Here is a 12,418-nt window from a genome sequence, read left to right as displayed (position 1 = left end):
AGGAAGAGGAGGGCAACGTTCGATACTCCCGAAAATCGAGTCCCCCACCAACATGGCGGATGGCTGGATCCGGCTATTCCGTACTCCTTAGCCGCGAGCTACAGGAAGCGAGGCTACCGGTGCAGCTGCACGTTAGTCGAAGAAACTGCTCGCTGACCCCTTATCTGCAGTATATACTTATTTTTCATTTATTTTTCCGCAGCAGAATGATTGTGGATCTCTGATTATTCAACGTGTACCTAGGTTCTCATGTCCATTAAATTGGCTAGGAAAAATACGCGCAAGTTTTTCAAATACGATTGAATGCCATTCAGTTCGGATTCGGTTCACTATCAAGTTGGGAAATTGCAATCCTAGTTAGCACACACGTCAGCTGCACATTTCTTCATCGTACATGCACGCGTACTTGTTTGAAAATTCCCTAGCAAATTGATAACAGAAGCTAATTGATGATCTGCCCTTTGATTAAAGCAATCCCGTACCGCGAATACCATTCCGTTTCGCTGATTCCAACATCCCGAGAGAAACTTTTACAAAGCGCGAATTGATCTGTATAATTAAATCCACTTCGTTGACGATGTGCGTACGGAATGTGAACATAAATGCTCAGGCGAAAGAATAATGAAAGCGGCCTAGAAACTGACCCGGCAATTGCAACAACACAGTCCGATCTAAATATACTAATAAATGGCACTTGGTATTCTCTCGTTACTAATTGAACAGTTGCCATGAGTCAAAGTTGCAATGTGAACACGGTCTAATTACAGAGTACGTATTTCGCTCGTGCATTATCTATAGCCCGTATCTCCAGGTCATGGGTGATTAAAGAATCCATTATGATAGTTCTTCGCAAAAAGCGCGGTCTAGCCAGTCTCAGAGATGCGGTAAGTACCCATCACTGAAGATGGTACAGAATATAACGCCTGACTTCGCAACACATGTATTAGTTCCAGAAGTCTGAAGTTCAAGTGAAAATCAAGTCGCTGCTTCGAACGGGTCAAGTGGCTATCGCTGCAGTCCTCGATCTTTGAAGCATCAGAGAAGAGAGATAGGGCGAGGAGGAGAGAAGAAAGCGAGGACATCCTGGCCGCGGGGTCCTCGCCCTCGACGTCTCTGTGCTCGTGTATGTAAGCTGGTACGTGGGCCAGCCAGCTCCCGTCATCGCTGCTCTCCGGGCCTGTGTACAGTCGACAATTACACGGGTTACGTCATCCCCCGGGTAGTCGCCTCCCGGACTCTCGGTACCCGCGTCTCTCACCTCTCGTCCGCAGCGCGCGACCGACACGCGAAACCCGGTTCTTCGACGCTCGGCGGCGTTTCTTTTCACGCGATACAATCACCCTGTGGATGTATCGCTCCGTTTTTTCGCACGTTCTTTGATCCGATGAAAGCTTTTACTGAAACGGAAGAATTCAACGCCGGAGGCAGGTGCGATATCCGCAATGCAATGGAAGCTGGGAGGAAAAGAGCCGAAAAACTCGACGTGCCTTTTGGTCGATACTTTGACCACACTAAACGCTTGTTGAAATTATTCCGAATGTGGGAATTGGACGCCAACTCGTCGAAGTGGCAAAGCATGTTGATAGTTTCAAGCACGGCGGTGTTCCTGACGTGCAACTTCATGCTCGGATTTTCAGAGTTGATGAAACTTCGGATAGCTCCGGATCTTGCGACTGCTGTATCCTGTGCCAGTGCCTTGTGGCTTCACTTGATCGGATTTGTCAAGTGGATCTACTTGGCATGGAGAGTTCGGGATGTCATGCAGCTCGTTGGACTACTCGAGGATTGCTATCATCTCAGCCTGGGAAATAACGAAACGGACGAAGGTAAGACCGTTCGAATTCGAAGAAAGGGGATTTTCTCACTGACTCGTTCAACTTCTAGACTATTCGCAACTTCGGAAGAAAATGAATGCCGCGCGGAAGATTTCCGTGCGATTCAGTTACGTCTGGGTCATCGGCGTCACCTACGGGGTCATTCACTGGTGCCTAAACCCGTTGTTCTTCAAGTGGAAACTGAGCAGAGTAGACGTCAGTTTGGCGATGAGAGACAGAACTCTGCCGTACGAGAGCTGGAGTCCGTGGGATCTGAATCGGGTCGAAGTCTACGGATACGTTTACCTGATTGAAGTTTTGGGCGGTCTTGCTTCCAGCATCGGAAGTGTCGCGTATGATATAATGTTCCTGACGTTGGTGATAATGATATGCGCCCAATTGGGCTACCTAAATTATTCATTGGTACACAAGCCGCATAGCTATCCAACCATGACATCTTCGGAGAAAAAGAAGCTGACGTGTGTCTTGCTTCGGAATAAACTAGTCCGTAGCAAGAATCATCACGATGCTATTTTGGCGTGAGTTTTTAATCTTGTATTAGAAGATACGCGGAAGAAACAAAAACATTAAATTTTAGTTCCAACATAGTCACATAGAAACAAAAGTTGTTACAACAGCTAGAATTTTGCATGATTAGCTAACGGCTTTGATACATTGGAACTCTACTTAGCTATGCTCGCAAAACTTCTGCTGTTGCAGTGAAGATTTTCGCTTCGACGGGCAAAATTGTTCGAGGTTGATTGCAGGAAATGACTTGAAATTTTTACAGATTTTTGGCTGGCTTGCAAAAAGTCACCAGCCCAGTGATGTTCGTTCAGTGTATCGGAACCATCGGCATACTTTGTTTGGTCTCCTTCGAAGTAATGACTATGAAGCTGAAGGTAAACGATTAAACAAACGGCTTCCAAGAAAGCGTTGATTATATGTTGCGATCTTTTACTCAGGGGGACGTTGCAAGCGTGACAAAAATTTGGAGTATGGTGGAATATATCAGCTCTTGCTTTGCTCAGCTATTCTTTTTTTGTTACTACGCCGATCATATGACGACATTGGTATGCATTCATGCTGATCACTGCCTAACGCAACACGTACACTTCTGAGAGTAATTGGTGTCTAATTACTCCTAGGGACTGAAAGTCAGTGATTCGACTTACAGCTCTGGTTGGGAATCTGTGACTGACGATGAAAAAAACTCTGCATCTGACAGAAAATCTATCGGATTTATAGTGCGTGAAATAATGGTCAGAGCTCAACGGCACGTTCAATTAACCGGTGGGCCTTTCTACGTTCTTTCGTTACGAACTTATCGTGCAGTAAGTGAATGATTGCAATCACTTTATGTTATCAAAATGCATCGCAAAGAACCAGGTTAAACTGTGATGTAACGGATATTCTAGGTGGTCGGAGCTGCCTTTTCATATTCAGCAGTGCTCCGAGAAGTCGGCGCGGAATAGAAAAAAGACGAAAAAAAATTCGGATCATAATCTAAGTTCGGAAAGTCTACTAGCGTATAGGTCATTATAAACCCAAAGTAAACACGGCGTAATAGACGTAGCGCCAGATATCAGAGTGTGAATTAAGAATGGCTACGCCGTACATGTCGCTACTATTGCAACAGAGCCAGTGAAAATCGCCAGGGTGGGTCGAGCGTAGCGGCAATAAGTGGAAGTCGAGAGTGGCTGGTCGGCCCGAAGCCAGCCCAACGGCAGCAGTGATCGCATGAGGAAAAGATAGAGGTACAAGCGCAAGCGCTCGTTCGTTTCATAGCTTACGGAACGGCTTCTCGCGTGTACTGGTATCCTGGTAAAAAGGCGACGCGCCGCAGATGACTCGCGCACCCGGTGCGCACTTGGCGTGCGTGATCACCTATTTCGACGCACCCGGATCTGCTCTGGCTTTGCCACGGCATCGGCGCCTCGCGCATCGACGCGACGGGGAACGATCCAACCTCTAATATAACCGGGTATGGTACTCGTCGTAGCGTTTGTCGAAGAAAGGGAAGTTTCAGGTGTGTAGCATGGCATTTTACATATCTGCCTTCCTTCGGCTAGGCTTCGAGAGTGATGTAAAACATGTACCAAGTATGAATGTCAAATAGTTACTGTATATTTATGATCATGAAAACGCACGTTTGTTGATTATTATCTGAAGCATTTTGTCCTTGGTAAAAATTATTTTCAGTTCATTGAAAAGAAATTAGCGACATAGATTAATGTAAGAGTGTAATTTGGTAAGTGTATTGGTTGAAACTTCTCAAAGCTTAAAAGAGTCCAGCATGCCTACTGACCGACTGTTGACAAAGCCTTGAAATATACGACTCACAAAATCACGTTCCTCGTTATAAAGTTAATAACTAACTTATCACCTTCCAGTCCAACTCCATCAGCGCAGGCAACCCAATCCCCGATAGATGGAGTGAAGCGGCTACAACGAAGAGTCCGGAATGGAACGTGCAGAAACGTGGAGCGTAGATTAATTGTCAAGTACTAAAGATAGAAAATCGCGCGTATGTTACTACACATTTCATAATTACCCAAGATATAGATATAGATAGTCACGATCGAATACCGAGACGGATTTTTCTCTAAGTACTCCGAAATAATCGATTATCCTAGAACAGTTCTGGGCTCTGGCAAGAGAACATGAAGCAGGCGCAAAATCGTGATGACTTGTGATTTATTTTGTTACCCGAATGGAAAGATTCTCACAATCAGACTCCCCCACGCGTCTGAATCGCTGGTCGGCCGGCCGAGGGCCACCCACAACCGTGTACGAAACCCGCGCTTTGATCAGGAGAGTATGAGTCAAGAGGGGGTCGAGCTGAGCTCCAATGCTTTGCTGAGCGCCTGATACTTTGTAGGCGACTGCCGAATGCACGTGGTTGTCTCTCGCCCGTTATTGGCGCCTACTTACCCGGTCCAGTGTCATCGTCACGCCTTTTCTCCAAGTAGATCCTCAGTGATGAGTAGATTCTACGTTACAACTCAGTATCGAAGTCGGGGTGGGGATCTACGGATGTTTAAACGCGCTGCACAGCGCGACCCTAAGCAGAGGGACGAGACACAGCCAACCTTTGGGCTCCTCGAGCTTCCTAATCTCCTGATTCAGAATCCGCGGGATGCGGGCTCTCTAAGGCAGAGATCGGTATGCGTCACGTGTGAATCACGTAGAAGTTCGCCCTCCACCAAAGCGTCTTCAGCGTCATCTCCGTCGGCCCTGAGGCCTGGACTACGAGACGGTGTATCATTGACACCCGCAACGGAGCCACTCACCTGCCCATCAAAAGACGCAAAGTCATCCGCGCTGGCTAACCAAGTATCGGGCAATCATGAGGACGCAGAGTAGCCGGAGTGAGGATCGAGACGAGAGCAGCGTCGGTACCGCCTCCTGGCCGATATGTTCGCCTTGTGGGTCTTTGGCGAAATGTGGACGCCTTTCGGGAACTGTTTTTCCCTCGATACCCTTAACGGCTAAATCCAACGTACCCGGGCGAGCGGGACTCTTACGGTCACGACGTTACCCACCTGAATGAGGATCTTGTAATCTTTGACGAAAAGCACCGACCGCGATCGTACGGTGTATGGGAATAAGGGAATCACGGTACATATCTGGCGAGGCTGACACCTGTGCATCTTCATGTACTGATTGGTACTTACTTACGTACTGGCTGACTTGCTCAATTTCTCTTCACCAATATTTCATCGGGTATAGATTATCGCCCGATTTATCCCGCGGTAGCGAACATCAGCCGAGTCCACTTGCCTAGAAAAAAGTCGTAAGATGGCAGCAGCCTTCGAGGGTGAAACTCAGATGGGTTGCAATGGAAACGGGACGGCGTGCGGTCAATGGACGGGCAGGAGGGATCTGAAGAAATGAATTTTATTTAACGACCGATAGCGTTTTTGAATTAACATTTTGAAACCGAACTAGTCCTCATCATCACTAATCATGATTTGCCGCTGCGGCTTTGGCTCCTGAGCCGTACCTTCGTCCATCTCGTCGTCGCTGTCCACCAAACGACGTTTTTTTACCGCAGGTGACTCCGTATCCGAATTATCGGATCTAACTCGCTTGGCTTCGTCTGACACCGGGCGAAAACATAGTCGATTATTAGTAATTGTACCACGGACGAGTAAACTGGTGATGGGAATATTTTCAGAGTTCTACTCAACTCGGTGGTTTTTCACACGAAATATTTCACATTACAAGTATAGACATTACCCGAAATGATTGTTTCTTCCCGTTCCTCGCTTACTTCAACTTCCGAATCTGAATCCAGAATCGAAGCTTTGATACGACTGTTGTTTGTTCTGTTCCACCCATCATCTGAAATTTGATTGCTTTACCGTTACGCAGAGAACGTCATCATCATTACCATCGCTGTTACAGCCGAAACAATGTGACTTGTTAGTTTAATTGCGAATGTTTAATCGACCCATCGAGGTTTATACCAGACAACTGTTCTTTACGAGCTTTTTAATTCACTCGTTAATTATCGATCGCACTGGGACTGGGTTTCTAACGAGAAAACAATCCTTCTACTGTCCTTACGAAAGATCGGCAAATGAAAAGAACGTGTCCCGGTTTCACTAAGGTAAATGCCTGACCCGAGGGTAACACTTCCAATCTTACTCACCGACCGTAGCTACGCTGTTGCTGTCGAGACTAACCACTTCCTGAGTTTCGTGTTCCTCTGGTCCCGAGACGGTCCCTTTCCTTGCTATTTTGCCTAAGTCATTCCCACTGCTATTCGGAGGCGAATCTTGTACTGCGTTGGGTACAAAGTGATTATCATTGAAAGGCATCCCATACATGCGTTGATATTTTGTTGCCTAGATACTGAAAGTGACGCTGCGTTCGGTCTGACAAACCTTCGTAACTGTTGGACTTTGGGGCAAAAAATTTTTTTACGCTCTCAAAGACGTCACCACCTTCGTCAGCGCTGTCGTCCTCTTCATTGACCGGCTCCAGAGCGACGGGTTCGGGTGTCTCTGAATAAAAAGGATGAAGATGAAAAAGTATAAAAATGTAAAAGGGGATTCACCTAGAGGTCGGCAAAAACGGTTCGGCGAACTGAAACGAACCTTCGTCGACGAGTTTACCATCCAGAGCGTCAGCAATGAGCTCGATTCGCTTTCGGATGGTGGAACTTAGCATGTTGGACGGAATGCGCCAGTAAGTTTCTTGTTCGTCGGCGGGTGGCTCGATTCCCAGGGCGCGTAGAAGCCGTTGAAAACTCGGAGAGTCCATGGCCGCGTTTGCAAAGTCGGTTACCGGTACCAACGGGACGCCTTCGTTCGATTCTTCGTCGCGATCCTCGAGAACGTCCTCAAGCGACTCTTTCAGCCACTCCAAGGCATCCTGCGTCTCGTCTAGACAAAAAAAGGAAAACGCACAACACTGTCGTATCCGTTTTCTTCGCGTGAGAAGTAACACCAGGACTCTTACTCTTCGCAATCACGTCTTTGAGGAGGCCAGTTAGCTGTGCGTTGGTGTAAACGATGTTAGGCTGCTTCTTCGATTTCGGAATTACCACGCGCTTTTTGGGTTTCGACCGGGCTGTCAGAATAACACCGTTCGTCAAGGATTCAGCGGAGTCGTCGTCATCGTCACGGTCGCTTTCCGAATCGCTTCCAGACCTTGTTCCGCCACTGGATTTACCTGGATTACATAAAGTGTTTGATGTCACGATGGCAAGAGATTTACAGGTATTTACTACTATCAAATATCGCGTCAATACAGATAAGAGGTTCAAGTGTTCAACGAACGATTTAAAATCAAGACAGCGAACCAGTCTTATAAATAGCAATACGATGCATTGAAGCATAGCAACAAGTATGTACTGGATATGGGAGCGAAAAACAATATCCCTGATGTATACGAAACTCAAGACCGTGATATAATTCGATTCGCGAATAAGTTCTTTCGAATATATGCGTATAAGTACGAGGTGAAGGATGAGAATAGTATGCGAAATGTAACAAGGGTATTGGAGGGTAAAATATGTATATTAAAAAAACACATTTTGTGATCGCTACACTGGGTAATGTGTTGATTTCGTTGGGCAGAGTTACTTATACAATGCGTCTAGAATTAACTTGCTACACAGCAATAGAAAATTTATCCGTCCAGAAAATTGATCCATCTATCTATCCAGTTGATTCAATCACTGTAGAGACACATGTAATGGATAAGGTCGGGGGTTCGGCAGCATTTTTTTCTGAGCGGCAAATTCCAACCACTTAAATTCCAGCTTCCATGCCTACTTGACTGATTTATCTTTATTTTGCCACGGCAGGCACAACTGTATATTATACTAAATCGAATCCGACCTCAAGATACGAAAAGAGAGAGAGAGAGAATATGGTTTGCAAGGTACAGTACAGGGTATCTCTTTAAGATCTCTTGGAAATATCTCTGAAAGATTAAACATATAGCAGAAAGGTGGACGGAGGCTCAGAGAGATTTCTGTGTAACGTTAAATCGAGTTACTAGAATATTACGAAAGACTAAAGACGGATGCTGGTATGAACGAGATCTACCGTCTCTCTGCCTCGCGTAGAGAAGGAGAAATTTATTAGTACCAAAAATTCCAAGCGTCCTCGGTCCCGTGCAAATTCGATCCACACGAAAACATTCATTGAGAGGTACAAGAAAAAAAAAAACGGAGTTCCATAATTTACCACTTAACTCCAACTCTAACCATTAATATTGTACCTACCCAGTTACTCGAGTACGCCCTCTTTAGCCATAAATCATCTGCATCCCGTCAATTTCACTCACCCACTAGTTGTGGAAAACTTTCATATCGAGAATTATAAAAATTTTACAGACCCAAAATTTTCCCATCAGGATGAAAGTTCGTATCCGAAATAACGAAATTTGTAGCCTATATCGTGATAGTTGATTGATTATTGAAAAACATAGCAATACGAAATTCTGAATTTCCAAATGTGTTTCAGCTTGGGTATCCGTATACACGGCACGAGGACACGGGCATTCATTATCGCATCAAAGTTTGCCCCCCTCTCTCTCTCACGTAAAAAGTGTCATATAAAGTATTACTTCGAGGAAGAGGAAAATTCAATTACTTTTTCCCTCCCTCTCTTCCGTTCCCACTTTCTCTTTCCCACCGTAGGATAAGGGAGTCCGATGAGCACCGCGTCGATATATCGTCGCCGCACGTCAAAAGTTCACCGGTTCGATAAATAAGCCCCGAATGCCGGTTTAGATAATGGCTCGTGGTTGACGGGTGTGCAGGGTGCTCGAGATGCTCAGGGTGGGCCAGACAGCCCTTCCACGACGGTGGAAAGAGGTAAGTGGCGGCTATGACGAGAAGGGGAGGGAGATCCTCTGAGCGCTTAACCACCCGAGGGAGACTCGCGTTCGAATAGTTCAAATACCAAAGACGTAGAAATGATCTTGCTCGCTTGGTGCTATTGGCGCAACACGCGTTCATCAAGTGAAGATGAAATGAATGAATCAAATATATATATATATATAAAATAAACAGTGACGTTTCCGAGAAAATTTCACACGGGGTGGGGGGTAAAATGAACTTGGAAGAAAGGACGATCGGCAGGAAAGAAGGAAGAAAAAAGAGGAAATACACAGTACTTCGAGACAAGAGCCGTGTAAACCGTGTCGAAGAAGAATGCTTGGAAGAATTTCATTTTGGCGGGTGAGGAAAAAGAAGGAATGAGAGCGTTTCGCCAACGCCACCCATGCAGCGGTTCGTCGTGGAGGATGATCGTTCGACTCTAACTGACATTTGGGCGATTAATTATATTCCCCTTATTCCGGCACGTCTCGTTTATGTCAACCTGAAAGACGAGAAGAGGGGGGGAAAAAAAGATAGAATTTAAGAAATTGAATACGTCTAGCATCTGTTTGTGGAAACGAATCCCGAAGCTTGGATAAAAACAGTCTGGCTCTCTTAAAACCTGATCTCAATTTCTCTTGGATTCAATCGACGCTTATCGCTTCAAGGGCGGGGCAGTGTACCCTCGTTGAACAAAAGATTTGAAAGAAATTCGTCGATCACTTGCTCCAGCGATTGCAAAATCGAGGAAAACTTTCTTTATTCGTAGCTCGATAAGACTAGCTGGTAGCCACAGACGAATTACGGCCACGATAAGAAGAAACGGTTAACGGTCCGGGGTTAGAATATACAATATACATGTATACGTGCATACCCTTTGGTGGAAAAAGTTTCAATCGGATTAGAAAAATTCCGCCCGTTAAAACGAGAAAAATAAAAGGTACAATAAGTTTTAACTTAAGAGTTTGAAATTTTGCAGTTGCCTTTTAAGAAAAAAGTAAATACACAGCCAGAGAGAAACAAAGGGAGGAAAGGAAATGAAATAGAGAACTACAAATTTTGATATCGCGCAACCGAATACTCGGCTGCCGAGGGAATAACTCGATCGCATCCTAAGGCTTGAGAGGGTACATTACGAATAGCTAGGGTGCGTGTCCCCATATCCCATATAACATATTTATAGTGCGAGTATAGCTGTGCACTTAGGTGTGCCAGCGATATAACCGTCAAGGTATGGACAAAGGCATCGGAGGTGAGCATAAGAGCCATTTGCGTACGTTGTAATGAAATATTCAAATTGAGTCACTTAAGAAACGAGGCGGAGACTGGGGGACGAAATAACACCGATCCAGAGAACGACGCGACGCAACAAGAATCGCTCCTGGAGCTGCCGCCAAGGGGTGCAAAGAGCCTCTCCGGGCAAAATTCGAACAACTCTCTACCCAACTTCTCATTGCCAGATGAGTTTTATTCAAGTGCAGGCGCTTTACTTTCGATGGTTACTTTTTTTTTCAACAATGCTCATTATTTTTCGCCTCCCCTACGGTATCGATTACAATACGGCCACGCTTCATAATTAATTAAAATATCCTACCCAAACAAGCAAAGGCAGCTGTCAAACATCGATTTTTACAACGAAATGAAATTCTCCCTCCTTCTTTTCACCCGGAAAGTAGGCACGCAGTGTACACCTTGCTAGTTTTGTTTTTTCTCCATCGGGAAGCACGGAATCGAAGCACATAATGTACAGGTAAAAATTCTTCTCGACTTAAACGATTTTCGTTGGTTATCGGTACCACATAAAGCGACGGAGATTATTATTCTGCAGAAGTACGAAGAAGAGGTTATTTCCGGTAGAATAAGTGAGAAATACCGAAGAGATGCGGCCGGTAGCAGTAAGAAGCACGAGGCGCACCGGGGTGTGTATAACGGACGAGGGAACGCACCCTGCACTCCACGTCGTCTGTAAATTGATCGGCAGTGACCCCGGTTTTGTTCCCTTCCTTCTCTGTATACCTCTCCATCTTTCCTCAACACCCTTTATTCTTTTTCATCCCTGACGGAAGTTGGTTCATTCCACGCAATCCTTGACAATCAGGTTACGGGAGAATTGATTGAACAAGACAGTCGAATAGAGCCGCGACCGTGGCGCAGAAGTAAGAGACGCGAATGAAATTGAATGGAAAGAGGAGTCGGGTTGGATTTAGGATTTAGGATTTGGGCTTTAGATTGGATGCAGCAGGTTTGGTTAGGTTCGTTTTTGCTCTTCTGGGTGGGAGAAAATCAACCGTCACTTAGACTCACCGGAGACGTTTTTCAGGATGCGTTTCTTCCGTAGCTCCTTGCGATCCTTGGCCAGTCCCAACTCGAGTAGCTTATCTTTGATCTTTGACTTTGGTCGTTTCACCCTCAGCTCTGTGTATATCATATCGATCGGATCTACGGAGAGGAGAAGAGGAGCTCGTTAATGCAATTCGCATTCGCAGACCCGCGATGTGACTGAAAAACCTACCGTTGTCGTCCTTCACCACTTCCCAGATCTCCGCAAGCTGAGCTTTCTCCTCCTCGCCCCATTCCTTTGGCAATCTCTTCTGCACTTCGTTTCGCACCGCCTGAAATATCATAGATTTTTATACTCTGGTTCGAAGTGCTTCTACAAGTTTGCTTGGAGAAGTCTTTGAATATTTACAACTACGAGAAAACTGCCCCCTTAATGAAGACATCACGTGGCGAATATACCTATTCGAGGAATTTATTTCAAACGAAATTATTGCACCCTTCGAGCGAAACCCGCAGTTAGGGAAATCGATATCAATATTACAAACACGCTGGGGGCAGAAACTTGAGCCGGTAACAATAAATCATCTATATAGTATATAATATTACCGGAAGTAGGCTAACGCGTCTTTAAAAGCCCAACGCATCGTAGATATAGATATATAATATACCTATATAATTTCAATCGGAATTCTCAACCCCTAAAACTTTTTCATCGTGTAGACAGTTGATCGCCCCTCCGATGTTTTCTCCGTCGTTTTCGCGACGACATTCGACTTGGATTAGGTAAATTGTAAGAAAAAAGTGAAAGAGAACGTATAAATCCAGGGATCCCCGAACTGTCATTGTTATGTTAATTCGATTCAATTTATTTTTGACAGCGGGTGACAATTCGGAGAGAAACTGCAGCTTTGCCTGTTCCACTTATCAATTCGCGAGGAGGCGGCAAGGCCGCAATTAGCAGACGCTTGGCTGGCTCTAATGA

At 45.4% G+C, this 12,418-nt stretch overlaps 3 protein-coding genes across 7 annotated transcripts in view; 1 reads left to right on the top strand and 2 right to left on the bottom strand.

Annotated features, from left to right (window-relative positions):
* Positions 1 to 4,233, bottom strand: part of LOC124301395 (tensin-3-like) — a 135,372-nt gene extending 131,139 nt beyond the window's left edge. The window contains exon 1 of the mRNA XM_046756395.1: positions 4,201 to 4,233. Coding sequence (XP_046612351.1) covers positions 4,201 to 4,218 — 18 coding nt within the window. The 5' untranslated portion in view covers positions 4,219 to 4,233. The remainder of the gene's footprint in view (positions 1 to 4,200) is intronic.
* LOC124301443 (odorant receptor 4-like) lies at positions 781 to 8,823 on the top strand. Of its 5 annotated transcripts, none has more exons than XM_046756498.1 (7): positions 781 to 884; positions 948 to 1,826; positions 1,885 to 2,353; positions 2,605 to 2,716; positions 2,780 to 2,887; positions 2,963 to 3,148; positions 3,233 to 4,164. In XM_046756498.1, the coding sequence occupies exons 2-7, from the start codon at positions 1,385 to 1,387 to the stop codon at positions 3,287 to 3,289; spliced, it is 1,374 nt and encodes a 457-aa protein (XP_046612454.1). In that variant the 5' UTR covers positions 781 to 884; positions 948 to 1,384; the 3' UTR covers positions 3,290 to 4,164. The 5 variants fall into 5 exon arrangements, 2 of the variants coding, with proteins under 2 accessions (XP_046612454.1, XP_046612444.1); XR_006907480.1 differs by lacking the exon at positions 781 to 884 and adding an exon at positions 8,798 to 8,823 and having other exon boundaries at positions 900 to 1,826; positions 3,233 to 3,798; XR_006907478.1 differs by lacking the exon at positions 781 to 884 and adding an exon at positions 6,672 to 6,789 and having other exon boundaries at positions 900 to 1,826; positions 3,233 to 3,798.
* LOC124301345 (protein timeless homolog) overlaps positions 5,699 to 12,418 on the bottom strand; it is an 88,849-nt gene continuing 82,129 nt past the window's right edge. The window contains exons 20-27 of the mRNA XM_046756266.1: positions 11,669 to 11,768; positions 11,461 to 11,595; positions 7,284 to 7,496; positions 6,920 to 7,207; positions 6,707 to 6,826; positions 6,472 to 6,603; positions 6,057 to 6,161; positions 5,699 to 5,916 (exon numbers count right to left, since the gene is read on the bottom strand). Of these exons, the coding sequence (XP_046612222.1) occupies positions 5,762 to 5,916; positions 6,057 to 6,161; positions 6,472 to 6,603; positions 6,707 to 6,826; positions 6,920 to 7,207; positions 7,284 to 7,496; positions 11,461 to 11,595; positions 11,669 to 11,768 (1,248 nt within the window). The 3' untranslated portion in view covers positions 5,699 to 5,761. The remainder of the gene's footprint in view (positions 5,917 to 6,056; positions 6,162 to 6,471; positions 6,604 to 6,706; positions 6,827 to 6,919; positions 7,208 to 7,283; positions 7,497 to 11,460; positions 11,596 to 11,668; positions 11,769 to 12,418) is intronic.

Source organism: Neodiprion virginianus, chromosome 1, assembly GCF_021901495.1.
Source record: "Neodiprion virginianus isolate iyNeoVirg1 chromosome 1, iyNeoVirg1.1, whole genome shotgun sequence".
NCBI classification, from domain to species: Eukaryota; Metazoa; Arthropoda; class Insecta; order Hymenoptera; family Diprionidae; genus Neodiprion; species Neodiprion virginianus.
Note: the sequence above shows the minus strand (reverse complement) of the source record. Positions and strands in the feature narration are given on the sequence as shown.

Bases quoted from the DNA above. Each gene is read 5' to 3' on its own strand.
- LOC124301443 (XM_046756498.1), top strand. From the start codon at position 1,385: ATGAAAGCTTTTACTGAAACGGAAGAATTCAACGCCGGAGGCAGGTGC. The intron at 1,827-1,884 runs GTAAGACCGTTC...TTCAACTTCTAG, and splicing joins AAATAACGAAACGGACGAAG to ACTATTCGCAACTTCGGAAG. The intron at 2,888-2,962 runs GTATGCATTCAT...AATTACTCCTAG, and splicing joins CCGATCATATGACGACATTG to GGACTGAAAGTCAGTGATTC.